This window comes from Cupressus sempervirens, chromosome 7 (genome assembly GCF_028749045.1).
Source record: "Cupressus sempervirens isolate cs-2001-9-10 chromosome 7, ASM2874904v1, whole genome shotgun sequence".
NCBI classification, from domain to species: domain Eukaryota; kingdom Viridiplantae; phylum Streptophyta; class Pinopsida; order Cupressales; family Cupressaceae; genus Cupressus; species Cupressus sempervirens.
The window spans coordinates 38,942,783-38,961,353 of NC_143124.1; the positions used below are offsets into that span (position 1 = coordinate 38,942,783).

At 33.5% G+C, this 18,571-nt stretch overlaps 2 protein-coding genes across 4 annotated transcripts; both read right to left on the reverse strand.

Moving 5' to 3' along the window:
• Positions 1-2,006: 2,006 nt before the first annotated feature.
• Positions 2,007-4,073, reverse strand: LOC149545317 (putative pectate lyase 18). Of its 2 annotated transcripts, none has more exons than XM_089793919.1 (5): positions 3,873-4,073; positions 2,813-3,443; positions 2,548-2,651; positions 2,301-2,439; positions 2,007-2,213 (listed from the first exon to the last, which is right to left on the reverse strand). In XM_089793919.1, exons 1-5 carry the CDS (start codon positions 4,037-4,039, stop codon positions 2,007-2,009), a joined length of 1,248 nt encoding a protein of 415 aa, XP_089650045.1. In that variant the 5' UTR covers positions 4,040-4,073. The 2 variants fall into 2 exon arrangements, with proteins under 2 accessions (XP_089650045.1, XP_089650046.1); XM_089793920.1 differs by having other exon boundaries at positions 2,007-2,185; positions 2,246-2,439; positions 3,873-3,898.
• An 11,879-nt stretch (positions 4,074-15,952) lies between these two features.
• On the reverse strand, positions 15,953-18,019 carry LOC149545318 (putative pectate lyase 18). 2 transcript variants are annotated; one of them, XM_089793922.1, is made up of 5 exons: positions 17,819-18,019; positions 16,759-17,389; positions 16,494-16,597; positions 16,247-16,385; positions 15,953-16,159 (listed from the first exon to the last, which is right to left on the reverse strand). In XM_089793922.1, the coding sequence occupies exons 1-5, from the start codon at positions 17,983-17,985 to the stop codon at positions 15,953-15,955; spliced, it is 1,248 nt and encodes a 415-aa protein (XP_089650048.1). In that variant the 5' UTR covers positions 17,986-18,019. The 2 variants fall into 2 exon arrangements, with proteins under 2 accessions (XP_089650048.1, XP_089650049.1); XM_089793923.1 differs by having other exon boundaries at positions 15,953-16,131; positions 16,192-16,385; positions 17,819-17,844.
• Between the last annotated feature and the right edge of the window lie 552 nt (positions 18,020-18,571).

Genomic DNA, 18,571 nt, shown 5'->3' on the forward strand with positions numbered 1-18,571 from the left:
CATCGAGGAGAATTGCAAAAAAAAAGAGACATGAAAAACAACACAGATTACACCGCCATCACAAATTGTCATCGCAATTTGTCCCCAAATGTTGTAGTGATGTAGGAACTCATATCAAATGTGGGAGGCCTATCTCTCAAAGGAATGATCTAGTATAAACAATCCAGTGTTTCAAATGAGGTGGGCATGTAGAAACTCTTCTATTCTAAGGAAGCACCAATGCATATTCATGATGTTAGGTCTAAATCCATGAGGACGGAGGGCTAAACCTACAAGCAAGAGGAAAATGGAAATGACACGCACTACCTATGGCTCTAAGAATAAGGGTAACCCTAGCCCTTCCCATGTTTCTAATACCTTTTAAGGGATGCCTTCCCCAGAAATGAGCTTGGGTGGTGATATCACTTACCCTATAAGGAATGCAAAGAGGGGTGGGAGGAAGGTAGAGCGGCCCCCACGTGAAAGAGATGAAATTAATGATAGGATGAATAGGCTATAGAAGTCCCTTTAGAGATTTTTGATAACCAAGAGACCCTACACAGGAAATTCAAGGCCATTTCTGAGTATACCACTAAGATGATCTATTCGATGGCCACAAAATTGTATCTTCTATGAGTTGAAAATGAGGATAAGGACAAGAGAAAGGAAAATGATGTCACTCGCTCTCTCTATAGCTTCCTAGGGAATGGTTGGTTTAAAACCCTACTGGACTATGATCATTTTTTGTGAAGATGGATTGTTTTTATGATAATAAAAGGTATAGGATGAACTATTGGAGAAGGACTACTAGCTTGTCTCCAACCTATTGTAACCTGGGGTCAGCCGCCTTTACCTTGTCTACTTTTTAATGCACAAAAAAAATCACAAAAGTCACTCGGTGAACATGAAAGAAAATCATATAAACCAAGTGAACCTCGTGAATGAAGACACGAACACTTCACCAACCCAACTATTCAAATCACTACTAAGAAGAACCACAAGGATTGCTGAGAAAATCTATAGAGCATTATTTTGACCAAGCCAAGATGCTCTTTCATCAATCTTTAAACATTTACGATTCAAAATAGTTTCACCAATGATAGTCTTATTTTGAGATGGTTCACAATTTTTTCTTTAAAAACAAAAAATTCATATCAATGCAACTAGCAAAGCAAAATAATTTCCAGATATGTAGAGCAATAACCATACCCTAATAGCTCCTATTTATTTAGAAGAAGAAATAAATATTTAACAACAAATAATTATTCAATCATTTGAGAGAACTTTTCAAAAAGATGATTGTCAAACTCATGATGTCCTACTTTTAATTCAAGTGACACCCAACAAAAGAAAAATGAAGAGTTTGTTCGTAGCATTGTGTGGGAATTTTTTTTTTTAATCAAATATAGCCTGTACTTATTTTTTGTTGACACCTTTTATATCATAGAGTGCAACATACCAATCTTGGTATAAATAGATTGTCTTATTTGGAAGAAATTTAGCAATGAGATTTATTTGTAGGATCATTTTCACTCTATTCCATTTTTACCAAGCATAATATTTGAGGCCCTAGATGTTATGTGAATAAAACTAAATCAATTTTCTATAATAAATGATTTTTTTTAAGAATACAGAGAAACTATTGATACTTCTTTGAGTAATATTTGGTGTGAATAAATAGCATGTCAAAATCAATCTATATGAACCTCAATCTAATCTGTGAACACAAATTGAGCTAATCTCAATCTTTATATTGCACTTCTTATAAGGCATACTCAAGAAATACATTGAAATTCAGTGACAATCAAGATAATATAAATATAAATGTTATTGGCTTGACGTTCCACGACAATTCTTCAATTTTGAGAATAACATTACTGATATATTCAAATTTATTAAAAGATGACTCGAGACTCTCCAAAAACAAAACTAAAATAACTAACATGCCTCGCTCCGTCCTCTCATGCTTGGCAAGCTATAGAATTAAGGGATTCCTAACAATTTGTCTATAATGCATATGTTTTGGTCTAACAGCTCGAGCCCTTTCTACAGTTGAGAACACCTGAAGCTGCAGTGATTGAGCCCACAACAGATGACGGTCTTGCCGCCATACTCGAAGCCTTTGCATAGCTTGAAGATGCTCTAGCTCCTGATGCTGTAAAGAATGCCCCATTCAACATCAGATCTCCCAGTGATCTCCAATTCCCTTCTGTTGAATCTTGGTGCTTTGTCACCTGCACATTTCCCATTACCATACTTATTCTACATCCATTGAACACCAAAGAACATATATGAGACATCAGTTGCAAATGGACTTTTACCTCCTTGTGGAATCGATTGTCAGGGGCTAGGAATCTGTTTCCTTCACTGTTAATGGTGGGGTTCGCACTTCCGCCAATGGCGTACATTTCCCAGTGAGTGTAATCATTGTTCACCACATGGAAATTTCCATGTCGACACCTGCATCACAACGTATACATCTTATAGTGAAATGAAAATTAAAGAAATAAACTTGAGTGAGCTAATGTCTTGTGTTCCTCATGCAAGGATTGATACGGAATTCTATACCTGGGCATACGCTGAACAAGTCCTTCTCCAAAATGGTTGAATGCAACTGTTACTTGCATTTTGACGTCTTCGGTATGCGCGTCGCTATGTCCAAGGAGCATCACCTACAGAAAACGAATATGCCCATAAATACCAATACTCTTTATGTGTCTCCTAATAGGCTTCTAGTAACTTTTTAAAGCATGCCCATAAATATAATCATGAAACCTTTTTAAAAGCAAAGCTAAATTAATGGCAGACTAAATAAACCGGCAGTTTTGAGCACCTTGTCATGGTGAGTGAAAAAGTTGTTTGAAATTGTGATAGCAGTGGAGCCCATGATGGCATCGATCAGTCCATCTGTACATCTTGACAATGAACAGTGGTCGACCCAAATTGCGGTTGATCCAAAGATGTTAATCCCATCTCCATCACTCATAGTTCTATACCCGTAATGTGTGGGCGAGCTCCTCACATTTGTATTTCCCGTAGGTTTGCAGTCATGGATATGAATTCCATGAATAATGATGTTATTCACGTACTGTATTGTAATGCAAGCTCCATTTGCTATATGAACATTCGCTCCTCTGCCGTCAATAGTCTTGTAGCTGTTCATGATCAGCTCCTCCTTTAGCTGAATCAGCATGTCTCTTTGAAAAATAATCCAGAGAGGCTCGGTTTGGATGACAGCGTGGCGCAGAGTGCCAGGCTTAGGATTGACGGGGTCATCGTCACTGGGATCGGTAACGACATAAAACCTCCCGTTCTTACCTCCAATGGCGTTTTTGCCAAATCCAATTGCGCAGTCAGCCAGTCTCTTTCTGTTGTTAACCCAATCGGAATCACAGCGCCAACAGTCGTCAATTGGGTTCCCTGTTCCGCACGAGCTCAGCTTTCTTCTCGAACTATTTAAACTCCTGCGCAGCAGTTCTTTAAATTGTTAAATAATCTCAACTCAACTGTATGCAACCGTCGATATATGCTGGCAATAAAACAACGCTAGAACGTCGAAGCCTTCTTAATTGAACTGACTTAGATAACCTTTCTGCAGTATCATGTTCATCTTAGAATTAATGTATCTGAACAAAGACAATCGTTAACAGCTAATGATATGGGGAATAGAATTTTCATCTATAGCTATTGACAGCTGCGTACCAACTACTGTCACAAGAATGGTATTATAGAAATTACGGTAAGGCAAGCACCAAGCAAGAGCATAAGAATAAGTAGAGAATGATTGACACACACAGTCATATGCATTGCATATTAATGTATTGAATGTGATGAGCTATTTAATTAAATTCTCTAAACTTTCTAGACCCTCTCAAAGACAACATGCTTATTACCTTTGCACCATTTGAACAACAAGCTCCGGCTTCTCAACATGATATTTAACGCTATTGTCAGCCTTGGTCGTGTTGAAAGGAGTTCTTATTGATTCCGTCATTGCTAACATGAATAGAAAGGAAGCAAACAAAAGAAGCAATGGCTTTAAGGCTTCACTGGAGGCCATTTTCGATAAGAAGATGAAACTCGCAATGGTTGTATGAAATGCTATGGCATTGGGCTCTCTTATATAGACAACGAGCGTCTGTGAAGTCTGTTTCTGTTTCTGTTTGCGAACCGTTGAAAATGTTGTTGTATGCACGTTAATACAGTGCGATTATTACGGTCGTAATGCACATGACTAGCAACTATTGATTTTCTTAACTAATGTGATAAAGCACTTGTTGAATGTGTCTTCGCATGTTTATTCCAACTTTTTCCTGAGTAGATATAATTCTCAAAATCTCTTTGAAAAACACAGATATAAGAAGTGAAAGTTTCAAGGATGTACTTGAGCTGTCACCATATTTCATGATTTTCTCACACGCTCGTATTCACCACATCAATAGGTGAATGTTTGTAAAGATTTCCGACCAAACGTTTGAAAATGTTTGTCGTTTCGGTCAATTTCAGTTTCACATTCAAAAGTCACATATTTGTGTTCCGTAATTTGCACGGGGATTGAAGAATAAATATCGACTCCTGTTGTTACCGAGCTTCCCACGCTCTCACGGTTCTTTTTCTCTCGGGACAAAATAAGATACGCTGTCAACTAAGGATGCGAGGATGTCATATAGACGTCACATGCAAAGATAACTAATAAGATGTTCTAAATTGGGAACTTCATGCATGCAATGATAACTAATAAGATGTTCTATATTCGGAACTTCATATGATGTGGAAGGCGATGGCAACTTCATATGATTGATGTGGAAGGCGATGGCAATGGCTGTAATATAGGGAAAATATATGGGTAGATGATTTATTAAAATCAAACTTTATGCATGATTAGAATCATAGAATTTTCGTTGAAGTGAAATTAATTAAGAGTTTTGTTATATAAACTAGTTTATGTATATAAGTAGAGAGTTATCTATTGTAGTTAGATTATCAAAACAGGGGCTTCAAGAAGGATAACTCTCCCTTTATATATATAAGCTAGTAGCAGCACACAATTAATAACTTTATTTGTTTAAATATATACTCTCTCTTTTTTCACTTTAATTAATTATTAGAATAAATCATTTTAATTATTAATAAATATTAAAATAAAATTTTGCATAATGCATTTGGATAATTAATTTTGAACGACTTAATTAAAAAGTCAATTTTTTAAAGGGTCAGTATCAAATTTTATATTTATTGGTATAAAATTTGATGATTATGCATACAAATAGCTCAATTTTATACATTTTATTATTAGTTTTGATGATTGTGCATAGATAATATAGCATGTAACATATCAATCAATGAGAGCATAAATTTGATACATAATATTGTTGTTCACAAAGCTCAAATAGACGAAAATGAAAAATATGTGTCCATGACTTGAACAGTGAAAATAACTTATTCATGTTGTTGTTCATAAAACTTACATAGATGAAATAGGAAATATAAGCCCAAGTAGAAGTATTTAGATGGAGTATAGGAAATATGAGAAGAAACTAAAGAAAGAACATTTCTCCATGATGATGCAGCTGCATCACATATTCCTCAATGATAAGGATGGTGTTGCAACCTTTATTAGAGCAATGATCACGGTAGAGTTCTTTCATCATTTCTAGAAATGCATCCGTTTTTGCAAATGTGTCATAAATAACTTTTGCAACATCCACCATTTCCGTTATTTCTAGTTCATCAACACTATCAATTAACAATGAACCATTCTCCAAGGCTTTGATTAGGTGTGAGCACGATTTCTGGATTATTCTTTTACATTTATCTAAATCGATCTCACAGAAATTATTTGAGGTCACAGAAGCAGCACGACTCGTAACAATGATATTTGATGCTCCAATAGAAAATCCATAGCTCAAATGATATGCTACAAACTTTTAAACAATTATCAACATAAATATATATAAAACCGTTATAAGATACAATCAAATATGGAACACACAAATCAAATTTAGGACTTATACTTAAATATAGACCAAATAAAGTCAATAGAAATATATTTTATTTTTAATAATATTATTATTTTATTGTACCATATTTGAAAAATTTAAGTTCACTAATTTTAAAAATATGAAACAAAAGAAAATTAATATTGGAGGATAATTAGAATAAGTAAATTATATTCATTGGTTTTTTCTTTGAAATTTTGTAATGAATATTTTAATTTAATAGTTTAAATTAAAAAAAAGTTGTCCATAATATTATCATCGAACATTAAGAAACATTGTAGCAAAAGTAAATATAAATTGTAAACATAAACTGATATTACTCAATGAATCAATCTACAATTATTACTTAAAAAATCACTACAATTAGTTAAGATATAATTATTACTTAATACATCACTACAATTAATTAAGATCTATAAAAATTAAATATCACAAAAAGAGATTGGGTTTCTCAAAATAGAATAAATTAAAATCAAGAAAGTTATTTATATCATTTTTCATTGTATAATAGAGACTTTTTTAAAACATGGAATATAGTAGGGAGTGTTACAAACAAAATACTAATGTGTCCAAAAAGACTTTTATGGACATAACATTTAAGAATAACATATCACGTCAACTATCTTCAAGGCACTTAAGTCTATTTTCTTCATCTTTGCGCTTGAAATTTGTCTACCCTTTTTCATTTTCTCATAATAATCATATGTAAAAGGAGGCATCATTCTCAAACACTAGAGATATTTTACATGTGAAACTACCACAAATGTCAATCCCTGCTCTTTCTCTTGATCCTACATCAATTGTCGCTTTGGGAAGAGTCAATCCCTGAGATTTGTGAATGGTCAATGCCCATGCCAACCTCAATGGAAATTGAACTGTTGTACCATTTTGTATTCGTGGTATTGGAATTATCTTTGGATTATGATCTTCGAATGGTAGTCCTGAATAACCATCAAACTCAACCATCACATATGTTGGAGGCTTAAGCAGAGCATTTCCTTTCTTGTAGATATTTTTTTGAATGTATCCAAGAGCCCCATTTATAGGACCTACCTCTATCCATAGATTTGAAGTTAGCATGACCCTTCAATCGTTACAGATTAACAACTCCAAATCAAGCTCATCATTTTAACAGTAATCTATTGGATTGATAGAAGCTACTTTCGATGCAACACAAGGTGCAATCGGATGCTTCAATGAATGTAGCATTTTTTTTATTACGAGCATGAACATTTTCATTTTTTGAGAACAAATGAAAAACATTATCAAATTAAACAATTGTTGCGACATCTATGTTGATAGGGACCCTTGACACCAGCAACCTCAAATCATCAATTTGTGAGTTTCCATCTCTTAGATTCATCAAAAGTTGTCAAAATATTTGTCGCTCAATATCTTCCCCATCTTGTCTGAATATCTTATCTAGTGTGACCACAGTCTTGAATTCCTGACCTAGAAACTTTTCCTGTTTATTACTGTCATATGCTGCTCTATCATTGATAGGAGGTAGCTGGCCAAAATCTCCCACCGATATTATAGATGCACCTGAAATACAATTGAGGAAAAAATATATTTTAAAAACTATGTATTTATTCATGTATTTGATTCAAATAATGTATATTTCACATGAGTAAGATATTCATGATGTAGAAATGGAATATTTACCTCCAAAGCTTATGTGTGCAGATTGTGGGAATGCTTGTCGCAGTCATAAATCTATATTTTCCAACATTTTTTGACCAATGAATCTCATTTCATCAATCAAAATATATTTTAAATGTGGAATTTCTTCTCAAAAACTTGTGAGCCTTGCTCCTTCTAGTTGAGAACAATCTCTTACTGTTACCTTCTATTTTGAATCAATTGTAGAAGCTCTTGTATTGAATGTTGCAACTCCTATTAGGAAAAGTAATAGAAGGGGAGAATGGGAGGGCATTGCCGCATTTTGAAGAGATTGACTAATGGAACCAATTAAATATGACTTTCCTGTTCTTGATGTGCCTTGAATTATCATAAACAATAGTTCTTCATTTTGATTACTGTGGTAGTGTGTCATGTCATGTTGACTGCCTTTTTTGTTTCTCACCAAAGGTCATGTAGTTTATGCATCGAGGAATTTCATCATAGACAAGACACCCATGATTCTTCATGTTACTTATGAAATTGATTGCTCTGGTAGTGTACTCTTCTTCTTGATAATCAACAGACCAATTTGTTTGTCTATCAATGTCTCTTCTCCCGAACATGTCTATTTCTGAGCATCGTATATTTTGACCCTGGTGCAACCTAGATATAATCTCCCATTCATATTCTGTAGTATTTCTCTAAACATGTTCATTGTCTTCAATTTCAACACCAACTTGGTAGGGTCGAAGGACATGTCATTCTTCACCACCCCGTAACTGAGATCCACTGCTCCACATGATACATTATTGAGTCAACTGGAGCTATATATCTTGTGTGCAATTACATGAATTTCAAATTTTAACTCTATATCAGTAACACAACTAATCTTCATACCCCTTCCATCCCACTTGGCAAGGGTTTTCTTTTACAGTTCCACCCGATTCAGGGCATTGGTGGTTCTTGCCTTGGCCAACATCGGAAGCCCTGTGATCCGATGAATCATTTTCTTCATTATCAAGACAACTTTCTCCAGTGTAAGAAATTTTATATTTAGCCCCATCATTTTGTAGTAATTATATATATTTTTTAAATATTCATTGGGATGAAATAATTACTTGCAAACCATCTTTCCCTTTTATTCGTAGGCATCCACCCTCCTTAGAAATTGTGTATCACTCCGCACAATTTAACATTTCTTCATAGTCACGGTCCAAATCCACCTTTGCAAGTTGTCTTGTGTTTTTAAGGCATATATGTTGTTGAAAATTGACGAATGCCTACAACTCAAGGTAAGAAAAACATAAGTACATTAATTAATGTCACATTACATGAATATATATAAATATTTATTAATGTGCATGTATATTTTGTTGATGAGGATAATTTCTAGGGTTCCATACATGAACAATGGAATGAAAAATATCTTTTACGGCTTCTTCTTTCCTCCTCATTTGACCAGTCAATTTTATCCACATCAGGTGCTCCTTCGATCCATATGAATCCATGCACATGCAGGGACCCTATATTTCCGTTCATATCTACATAAAAAGTGCTTGACATTCATTCCCTTTTCTAGAACCTCTTTTCTAAACATTGAGCATCTTAAGTGCATATAGTGTACGACTATGTGAGGATAGTTCTAAGTTTTCAAAATACATTTAACCAATACGTGAAATTAGTAAAGAGTGCCAACACAATGGGGTTTTATAAAGAAAACAAAAATGATCATAAGAATTTCACTACATTTATTTTGTGTTGTTGTAGTGGACTACAATATTTTAAAAAAATTATAAATAATGCTCATTTGTATACACATAATTCGAAATGTTTTTATGTAAGAGCTTGTAAATCTTGTTCTCATGGAATGAGGGTTGTTTAAGGTCCTTTTACCTTTTCTATCTCAAACTCAAATGGGTCGATGTTATTTTGAAAATATGTACGTCTAATCAATAGGCATGCATGCATTAGATCTTGGAAAAGGAATTGAAAAAGTATAGCTTGAGAATAGTTTGTGTGAAGGGAATTAGAATTTCTTTTTAAATGATTCACAGAGGCTCGGTCTGGATGACAACGTGGCAAAGAGTGTCAGGCGTAGGATTAACTAGGTCATCACCATTACCTCCAATGGAACTTTGTAAAAATAATATTGTGATATTGTGAAAATAATAGTAAATTATGAGAATTAAAAAATTCTCTTGTGTATTAATTAAATTATTTTTGAAGGGTTAGTTGTGTCAAATTGTAGCATGCACACCCAATTTAATAGTAAAGAGAGTCAAAAGTGAATGGCTATTTATCCACATGATCTATAATGGCAACTTTTGTATAAATTTCAAATTATCTTGAATTTACTTATCTAATGAAGTTTTGAATAATAAATAATTTTGTAACACTTACCATTGTACTTAATGAGATGAAGCCATTAATTATATTAAAAATTCTATTCTTTATGTAAAATGAATTTTGTATAAATATCATCTACAAAAGTTCAAATATGAAAATTTGATAAGATTTATAAGCCATTATTATTTAAATATATACAAACCCTCATTTTATTAAATTATTAACTTGCAAAACTATATTTAATGATGCATAATTAAGACAACTTCCATGAAAAATATAAGAATATATAATGAAAATAGATTTCAACATAATGTATAGGTACACGATCCTTACAGAATAATAAAAAGAAAGTAAAATATTTCCTTTACCTGATATCACATAATTAGATAATTATATAATGATATGTAGCTTATAATATTATTTATAGGAACTCTCAAGATTTATTTTCCTCAAGTACATTACATATAAGAACATTTTTTATATTTCTTTCACAAACAACCATAACAAATTAGGCATCTTTTATAATTTTAATTTTTTATATTTTTCTTATATGCAAATATAAATTTTCAATTAAATGTTTTATAGTAGTATTGGAAGAATGTTTCTTGTTTGACTTATTCTATAAAATGAGGTAAACCAAAACCACCCTCTCTGTGAATGAAAACACATCAAAATCAAATTAAACCTAGGTTTAAAGATTAAAAAATGTCTCTAAAATTGAGCTTACAATTCCTTTGATAGTTGTGGGTTATAATGATGGTTGTATAGATAATAAGGAAGTACAGTATTTGAAAAAGTGAAATTCTGCCCCAAACAATTCTTAAGAGAAGTACATTTATGCCAAATCGATAGTCTAAAAGATTTTGAAGCAAGTTTATAGTGATTAAATGATGTGTTACACATAGATTCTACCCTATCTACTTCATTTCCATTCCATGTGAGAATAGTAAGCACTATGGAGATTTTATGTTAGTGTAAATATCATAAAAGATAAATCAATATATTAATCTTGCTTCACATTTCATGTGGAGATCATCTCTCAATTAGATTTATGAGATATTTAAGTGTGAACTAACTCTCCACATTATTTATAAGTTTAATATATTACTTTTAATTAAAATTTATTGTAAATACTTACATCACCTTCTAATACGTAAGGTACTATAATAGGTTTTCTTATCGATATTTTATATTCTTATCTTAACCCTCATCCATAATATTAGATTTTTATATAAATGAAAAGTCAAAATAAAAAAATTTAATGAGCATATGTGATATTTTTTCCAATATTATATGTACTATAATTGAAGATGTCGGTACTAGTTTTGCTAGTAAATTATTTGTGCAATAATATATTAATCATAATCCAAAAACATCTTACAATGTATACAGAAATATACTACTGATCTTAAATTAAATAAAATCTAACTTTGGTGTTTTAAGTTACAAATATTCTTTTTGATGAGTATAATTTTCTTCTTATTGTTTTTGGATTATACCTATCAACTTTGATAACTTGAGTTTGGGAAGTTATCATGAGATTTGAAAAACTAAGTAGCATGGTGATGTTATATTATGTTGTTGACTCTTGATTAATTATGAAATTCTTCCCTTGGTTCTTATAAATGTATTATATTAAAATCGATATTATTATATCACAAGTGGTATAAAATTTAGCTTCACAAATATCCTAAACCTTGCAATTTTAGGTAGCATCTTGCATAATATCAATCTATATTGGTAAAAGTTTTTGGAAAAAAATACTATTTTGGAATTTATTGTGATTAGCATATTGAAGTTCCAATCTATAACTTGTTAAAGCTATTAGTAAATTCTATCTACTAAAGAGTTATAAAATATGTTATATTCATATATAATAAAAATTATGATGAAATTTAGAAGAACAAGAAAATATTGTCCTGTAATAAACTATGAATTGTAAGATTTTTCAAAAAGCATCTCCTAGAGCTCTTGTTTCAATGCTTTCCTAATAACTTAATGTAATTTACTACATCTTTTGTATAGATTAGTTTTCTACATACATAGATACAATCTTAATATGGGGTTTTTGATTTGTTTTCAAACTATCAATTTTTGCATCAATTGTGTATCTAGCGTTTAGTTGTCTATTTTGATAAAAAAATATATATATAATGATACTATTGTGATACTATCATTTGATTTATATAATTTCTTTTTTATGGATTAAAAGTAGTATTATATCAATAAATATGTGAATAGTACATTAGAAAATACTAGAAAATGTGTGTTTGCATGTTCATGTATGATAAAGACTCAAAATTGAAAAAAATATGTTCGAATGGTTATTTTATAAAGGCGATCAATGAAACAAACTATTGTCTACAAGTAAAAAATTATCATCAATAAGTAAACAAACTATTGTCGACATCTAATTGTAAACTAATTGTCGACATCTAATTGTAAACTGCAATATTCCCTAATAAAGAATTTTGGATATAATTTTTCATACACTTAGTTCACCAATATGTTGAACTCGCATGGGAACAAATGTGCGTGGAGAGAATTTCTCAAAATCTCATGGAGAAGCATGAATGAATTTCAGTAGTTGTTTCATAGTGCAATCTCTAATCTTGTCTAGTTTTCCATCGTGTCTCATGATTCATAGTACTGCAAGTGTTTAGAATCTCAACAAGTGTAAGAATTTGACAATGGCACAAGAAAACATATCAGTTAGGTTTCTGCAACTGATCTCATCAATTAATTAGAATTTTATCAGTTTTTGGTTTCATATTATAAGGGCACAGTAAAAAATTTAATGATCACAAGGGCATGACAACATTTATAGCTCTCTATGCCCTCATTTGAACAATGGAAAGAGTTGGTAAAAACATTCATTAGTGTTACATATTCACCACAATCCCTACAACTATCTGAGAATTCAAAGTTTCAACATTGACCAGAGTTTCTAAAAATATTCGATGGTGGTACAACTCACTGAAGAAGAGCAACATTTCATAGTCCTAGAGAAAGGGGAATTTGTAATCAACCTAGGTGATAAAAAAATAGACCAGTTTAACTTGATTATGGCTTGTTTCTTTCTAAAAATATATTCTATGATATATTTTTGTAAAATTTCCTATCAACTCTACCCACTTTTTGTGGTTTGGATTATTTATATGCAAGATCTTGGGGTATGTCACTTAGCAGGGTTGAGTGAGTTTTATTGATTTAATATCTAGATTTTGGAATGTTTACCTAATCTGATGAGAGTTCTACATGAATTTGTAATCAACAACTACACAAATTTAACTGGGTTTTGGCTTGTTTCTCTCTAGAAACATCTGCTATTATATATTTTTATAAAATTTCTTGTGAACTCTACCCATTTTTCATGGTTTACAATATTTTTGTTTAGGATCTTGAGATAATTCACTTAGCACAGGTTGAGTGACTTTCATTGTTTTATTATTTGGATTGTGGAATATGTATGTAGTTGGCCCTTTTTTTCTATTGTGAGATAATATGTAATAACCACCTTAAAAGAGATCCCTCTAACTATATAAACAAATACATGTTTAGAAGGAAATATAAAGACATACACGTTTACAAGGAAAAGAGAAAAAACATTTTGCATATGTACCTCTTCTCACCCCTTGAAGAAAATCACAGAGCAAGGGCATGTAGATCGCAAGGGCATGACATGACAATGAAACTGCAGAGAAAGGGCATGACACGAAAATGAAATTGCAGAGAAAGGGCAAATAATGACAATGAAATCGCAAAGAAAGGGCATGGTAATGAAATGTAAAGATCACAAGGACACAACAACAAAATGCACCAATCACAAGGGCATGACAACATTCACAACTATGCACCCTCATTTGGAGCTCTCCACCTCTTTCGCGTGCATCTCTCCATAACCAAAACAAATGGAAAATTATTTATGTCATGATTTTTTTTTTGCTTATGCTCGTAGGGGTGTCGTAAGTGCGATGCCAATATTGGTATTGCAATGTCATCGAGGAGAATTGCAAAAAAAAAGAGACATGAAAAACAACACAGATTACACCGCCATCACAAATTGTCATCGCAATTTGTCCCCAAATGTTGTAGTGATGTAGGAACTCATATCAAATGTGGGAGGCCTATCTCTCAAAGGAATGATCTAGTATAAACAATCCAGTGTTTCAAATGAGGTGGGCATGTAGAAACTCTTCTATTCTAAGGAAGCACCAATGCATATTCATGATGTTAGGTCTAAATCCATGAGGACGGAGGCTAAACCTACAAGCAAGAGGAAAATGGAAATGACACGCACTACCTATGGCTCTAAGAATAAGGGTAACCCTAGCCCTTCCCATGTTTCTAATACCTTTTAAGGGATGCCTTCCCCAGAAATGAGCTTGGGTGGTGATATCACTTACCCTATAAGGAATGCAAAGAGGGGTGGGAGGAAGGTAGAGCGGCCCCCACGTGAAAGAGATGAAATTAATGATAGGATGAATAGGCTATAGAAGTCCCTTTAGAGATTTTTGATAACCAAGAGACCCTACACAGGAAATTCAAGGCCATTTCTGAGTATACCACTAAGATGATCTATTCGATGGCCACAAAATTGTATCTTCTATGAGTTGAAAATGAGGATAAGGACAAGAGAAAGGAAAATGATGTCACTCGCTCTCTCTATAGCTTCCTAGGGAATGGTTGGTTTAAAACCCTACTGGACTATGATCATTTTTTGTGAAGATGGATTGTTTTTATGATAATAAAAGGTATAGGATGAACTATTGGAGAAGGACTACTAGCTTGTCTCCAACCTATTGTAACCTGGGGTCAGCCGCCTTTACCTTGTCTACTTTTTAATGCACAAAAAAAAATCACAAAAGTCACTCGGTGAACATGAAAGAAAATCATATAAACCAAGTGAACCTCGTGAATGAAGACACGAACACTTCACCAACCCAAGTATTCAAATCACTACTAAGAAGAACCACAAGGATTGCTGAGAAAATCTATAGAGCATTATTTTGACCAAGCCAAGATGCTCTTTCATCAATCTTTAAACATTTACGATTCAAAATAGTTTCACCAATGATAGTCTTATTTTTGAGATGGTTCACAATTTTTTCTTTAAAAACAAAAAATTCATATCAATGCAACTAGCAAAGCAAAATAATTTCCAGATATGTAGAGCAATAACCATACCCTAATAGCTCCTATTTATTTAGAAGAAGAAATAAATATTTAACAACAAATAATTATTCAATCATTTGAGAGAACTTTTCAAAAAGATGATTGTCAAACTCATGATGTCCTACTTTTAATTCAAGTGACACCCAACAAAAGAAAAATGAAGAGTTTGTTCGTAGCATTGTGTGGGAATTTTTTTTTTTAATCAAATATAGCCTGTACTTATTTTTTGTTGACACCTTTTATATCATAGAGTGCAACATACCAATCTTGGTATAAATAGATTGTCTTATTTGGAAGAAATTTAGCAATGAGATTTATTTGTAGGATCATTTTCACTCTATTCCATTTTTACCAAGCATAATATTTGAGGCCCTAGATGTTATGTGAATAAAACTAAATCAATTTTCTATAATAAATGATTTTTTTTAAGAATACAGAGAAACTATTGATACTTCTTTGAGTAATATTTGGTGTGAATAAATAGCATGTCAAAATCAATCTATATGAACCTCAATCTAATCTGTGAACACAAATTGAGCTAATCTCAATCTTTATATTGCACTTCTTATAAGGCATACTCAAGAAATACATTGAAATTCAGTGACAATCAAGATAATATAAATATAAATGTTATTGGCTTGACGTTCCACGACAATTCTTCAATTTTGAGAATAACATTACTGATATATTCAAATTTATTAAAAGATGACTCGAGACTCTCCAAAAACAAAACTAAAATAACTAACATGCCTCGCTCCGTCCTCTCATGCTTGGCAAGCTATAGAATTAAGGGATTCCTAACAATTTGTCTATAATGCATATGTTTTGGTCTAACAGCTCGAGCCCTTTCTACAGTTGAGAACACCTGAAGCTGCAGTGATTGAGCCCACAACAGATGACGGTCTTGCCGCCATACTCGAAGCCTTTGCATAGCTTGAAGATGCTCTAGCTCCTGATGCTGTAAAGAATGCCCCATTCAACATCAGATCTCCCAGTGATCTCCAATTCCCTTCTGTTGAATCTTGGTGCTTTGTCACCTGCACATTTCCCATTACCATACTTATTCTACATCCATTGAACACCAAAGAACATATATGAGACATCAGTTGCAAATGGACTTTTACCTCCTTGTGGAATCGATTGTCAGGGGCTAGGAATCTGTTTCCTTCACTGTTAATGGTGGGGTTCGCACTTCCGCCAATGGCGTACATTTCCCAGTGAGTGTAATCATTGTTCACCACATGGAAATTTCCATGTCGACACCTGCATCACAACGTATACATCTTATAGTGAAATGAAAATTAAAGAAATAAACTTGAGTGAGCTAATGTCTTGTGTTCCTCATGCAAGGATTGATACGGAATTCTATACCTGGGCATACGCTGAACAAGTCCTTCTCCAAAATGGTTGAATGCAACTGTTACTTGCATTTTGACGTCTTCGGTATGCGCGTCGCTATGTCCAAGGAGCATCACCTACAGAAAACGAATATGCCCATAAATACCAATACTCTTTATGTGTCTCCTAATAGGCTTCTAGTAACTTTTTAAAGCATGCCCATAAATATAATCATGAAACCTTTTTAAAAGCAAAGCTAAATTAATGGCAGACTAAATAAACCGGCAGTTTTGAGCACCTTGTCATGGTGAGTGAAAAAGTTGTTTGAAATTGTGATAGCAGTGGAGCCCATGATGGCATCGATCAGTCCATCTGTACATCTTGACAATGAACAGTGGTCGACCCAAATTGCGGTTGATCCAAAGATGTTAATCCCATCTCCATCACTCATAGTTCTATACCCGTAATGTGTGGGCGAGCTCCTCACATTTGTATTTCCCGTAGGTTTGCAGTCATGGATATGAATTCCATGAATAATGATGTTATTCACGTACTGTATTGTAATGCAAGCTCCATTTGCTATATGAACATTCGCTCCTCTGCCGTCAATAGTCTTGTAGCTGTTCATGATCAGCTCCTCCTTTAGCTGAATCAGCATGTCTCTTTGAAAAATAATCCAGAGAGGCTCGGTTTGGATGACAGCGTGGCGCAGAGTGCCAGGCTTAGGATTGACGGGGTCATCGTCACTGGGATCGGTAACGACATAAAACCTCCCGTTCTTACCTCCAATGGCGTTTTTGCCAAATCCAATTGCGCAGTCAGCCAGTCTCTTTCTGTTGTTAACCCAATCGGAATCACAGCGCCAACAGTCGTCAATTGGGTTCCCTGTTCCGCACGAGCTCAGCTTTCTTCTCGAACTATTTAAACTCCTGCGCAGCAGTTCTTTAAATTGTTAAATAATCTCAACTCAACTGTATGCAACCGTCGATATATGCTGGCAATAAAACAACGCTAGAACGTCGAAGCCTTCTTAATTGAACTGACTTAGATAACCTTTCTGCAGTATCATGTTCATCTTAGAATTAATGTATCTGAACAAAGACAATCGTTAACAGCTAATGATATGGGGAATAGAATTTTCATCTATAGCTATTGACAGCTGCGTACCAACTACTGTCACAAGAATGGTATTATAGAAATTACGGTAAGGCAAGCACCAAGCAAGAGCATAAGAATAAGTAGAGAATGATTGACACACACAGTCATATGCATTGCATATTAATGTATTGAATGTGATGAGCTATTTAATTAAATTCTCTAAACTTTCTAGACCCTCTCAAAGACAACATGCTTATTACCTTTGCACCATTTGAACAACAAGCTCCGGCTTCTCAACATGATATTTAACGCTATTGTCAGCCTTGGTCGTGTTGAAAGGAGTTCTTATTGATTCCGTCATTGCTAACATGAATAGAAAGGAAGCAAACAAAAGAAGCAATGGCTTTAAGGCTTCACTGGAGGCCATTTTCGATAAGAAGATGAAACTCGCAATGGTTGTATGAAATGCTATGGCATTGGGCTCTCTTATATAGACAACGAGCGTCTGTGAAGTCTGTTTCTGTTTCTGTTTGCGAACCGTTGAAAATGTTGTTGTATGCACGTTAATACAGTGCGATTATTACGGTCGTAATGCACATGACTAGCAACTATTGATTTTCTTAACTAATGTGATAAAGCACTTGTTGAATGTGTCTTCGCATGTTTATTCCAACTTTTTCCTGAGTAGATATAATTCTCAAAATCTCTTTGAAAAACACAGATATAAGAAGTGAAAGTTTCAAGGATGTACTTGAGCTGTCACCATATTTCATGATTTTCTCACACGCTCGTATTCACCACATCAATAGGTGAATGTTTGTAAAGATTTCCGACCAAACGTTTGAAAATGTTTGTCGTTTCGGTCAATTTCAGTTTCACATTCAAAAGTCACATATTTGTGTTCCGTAATTTGCACGGGGATTGAAGAATAAATATCGACTCCTGTTGTTACCGAGCTTCCCACGCTCTCACGGTTCTTTTTCTCTCGGGACAAAATAAGATACGCTGTCAAC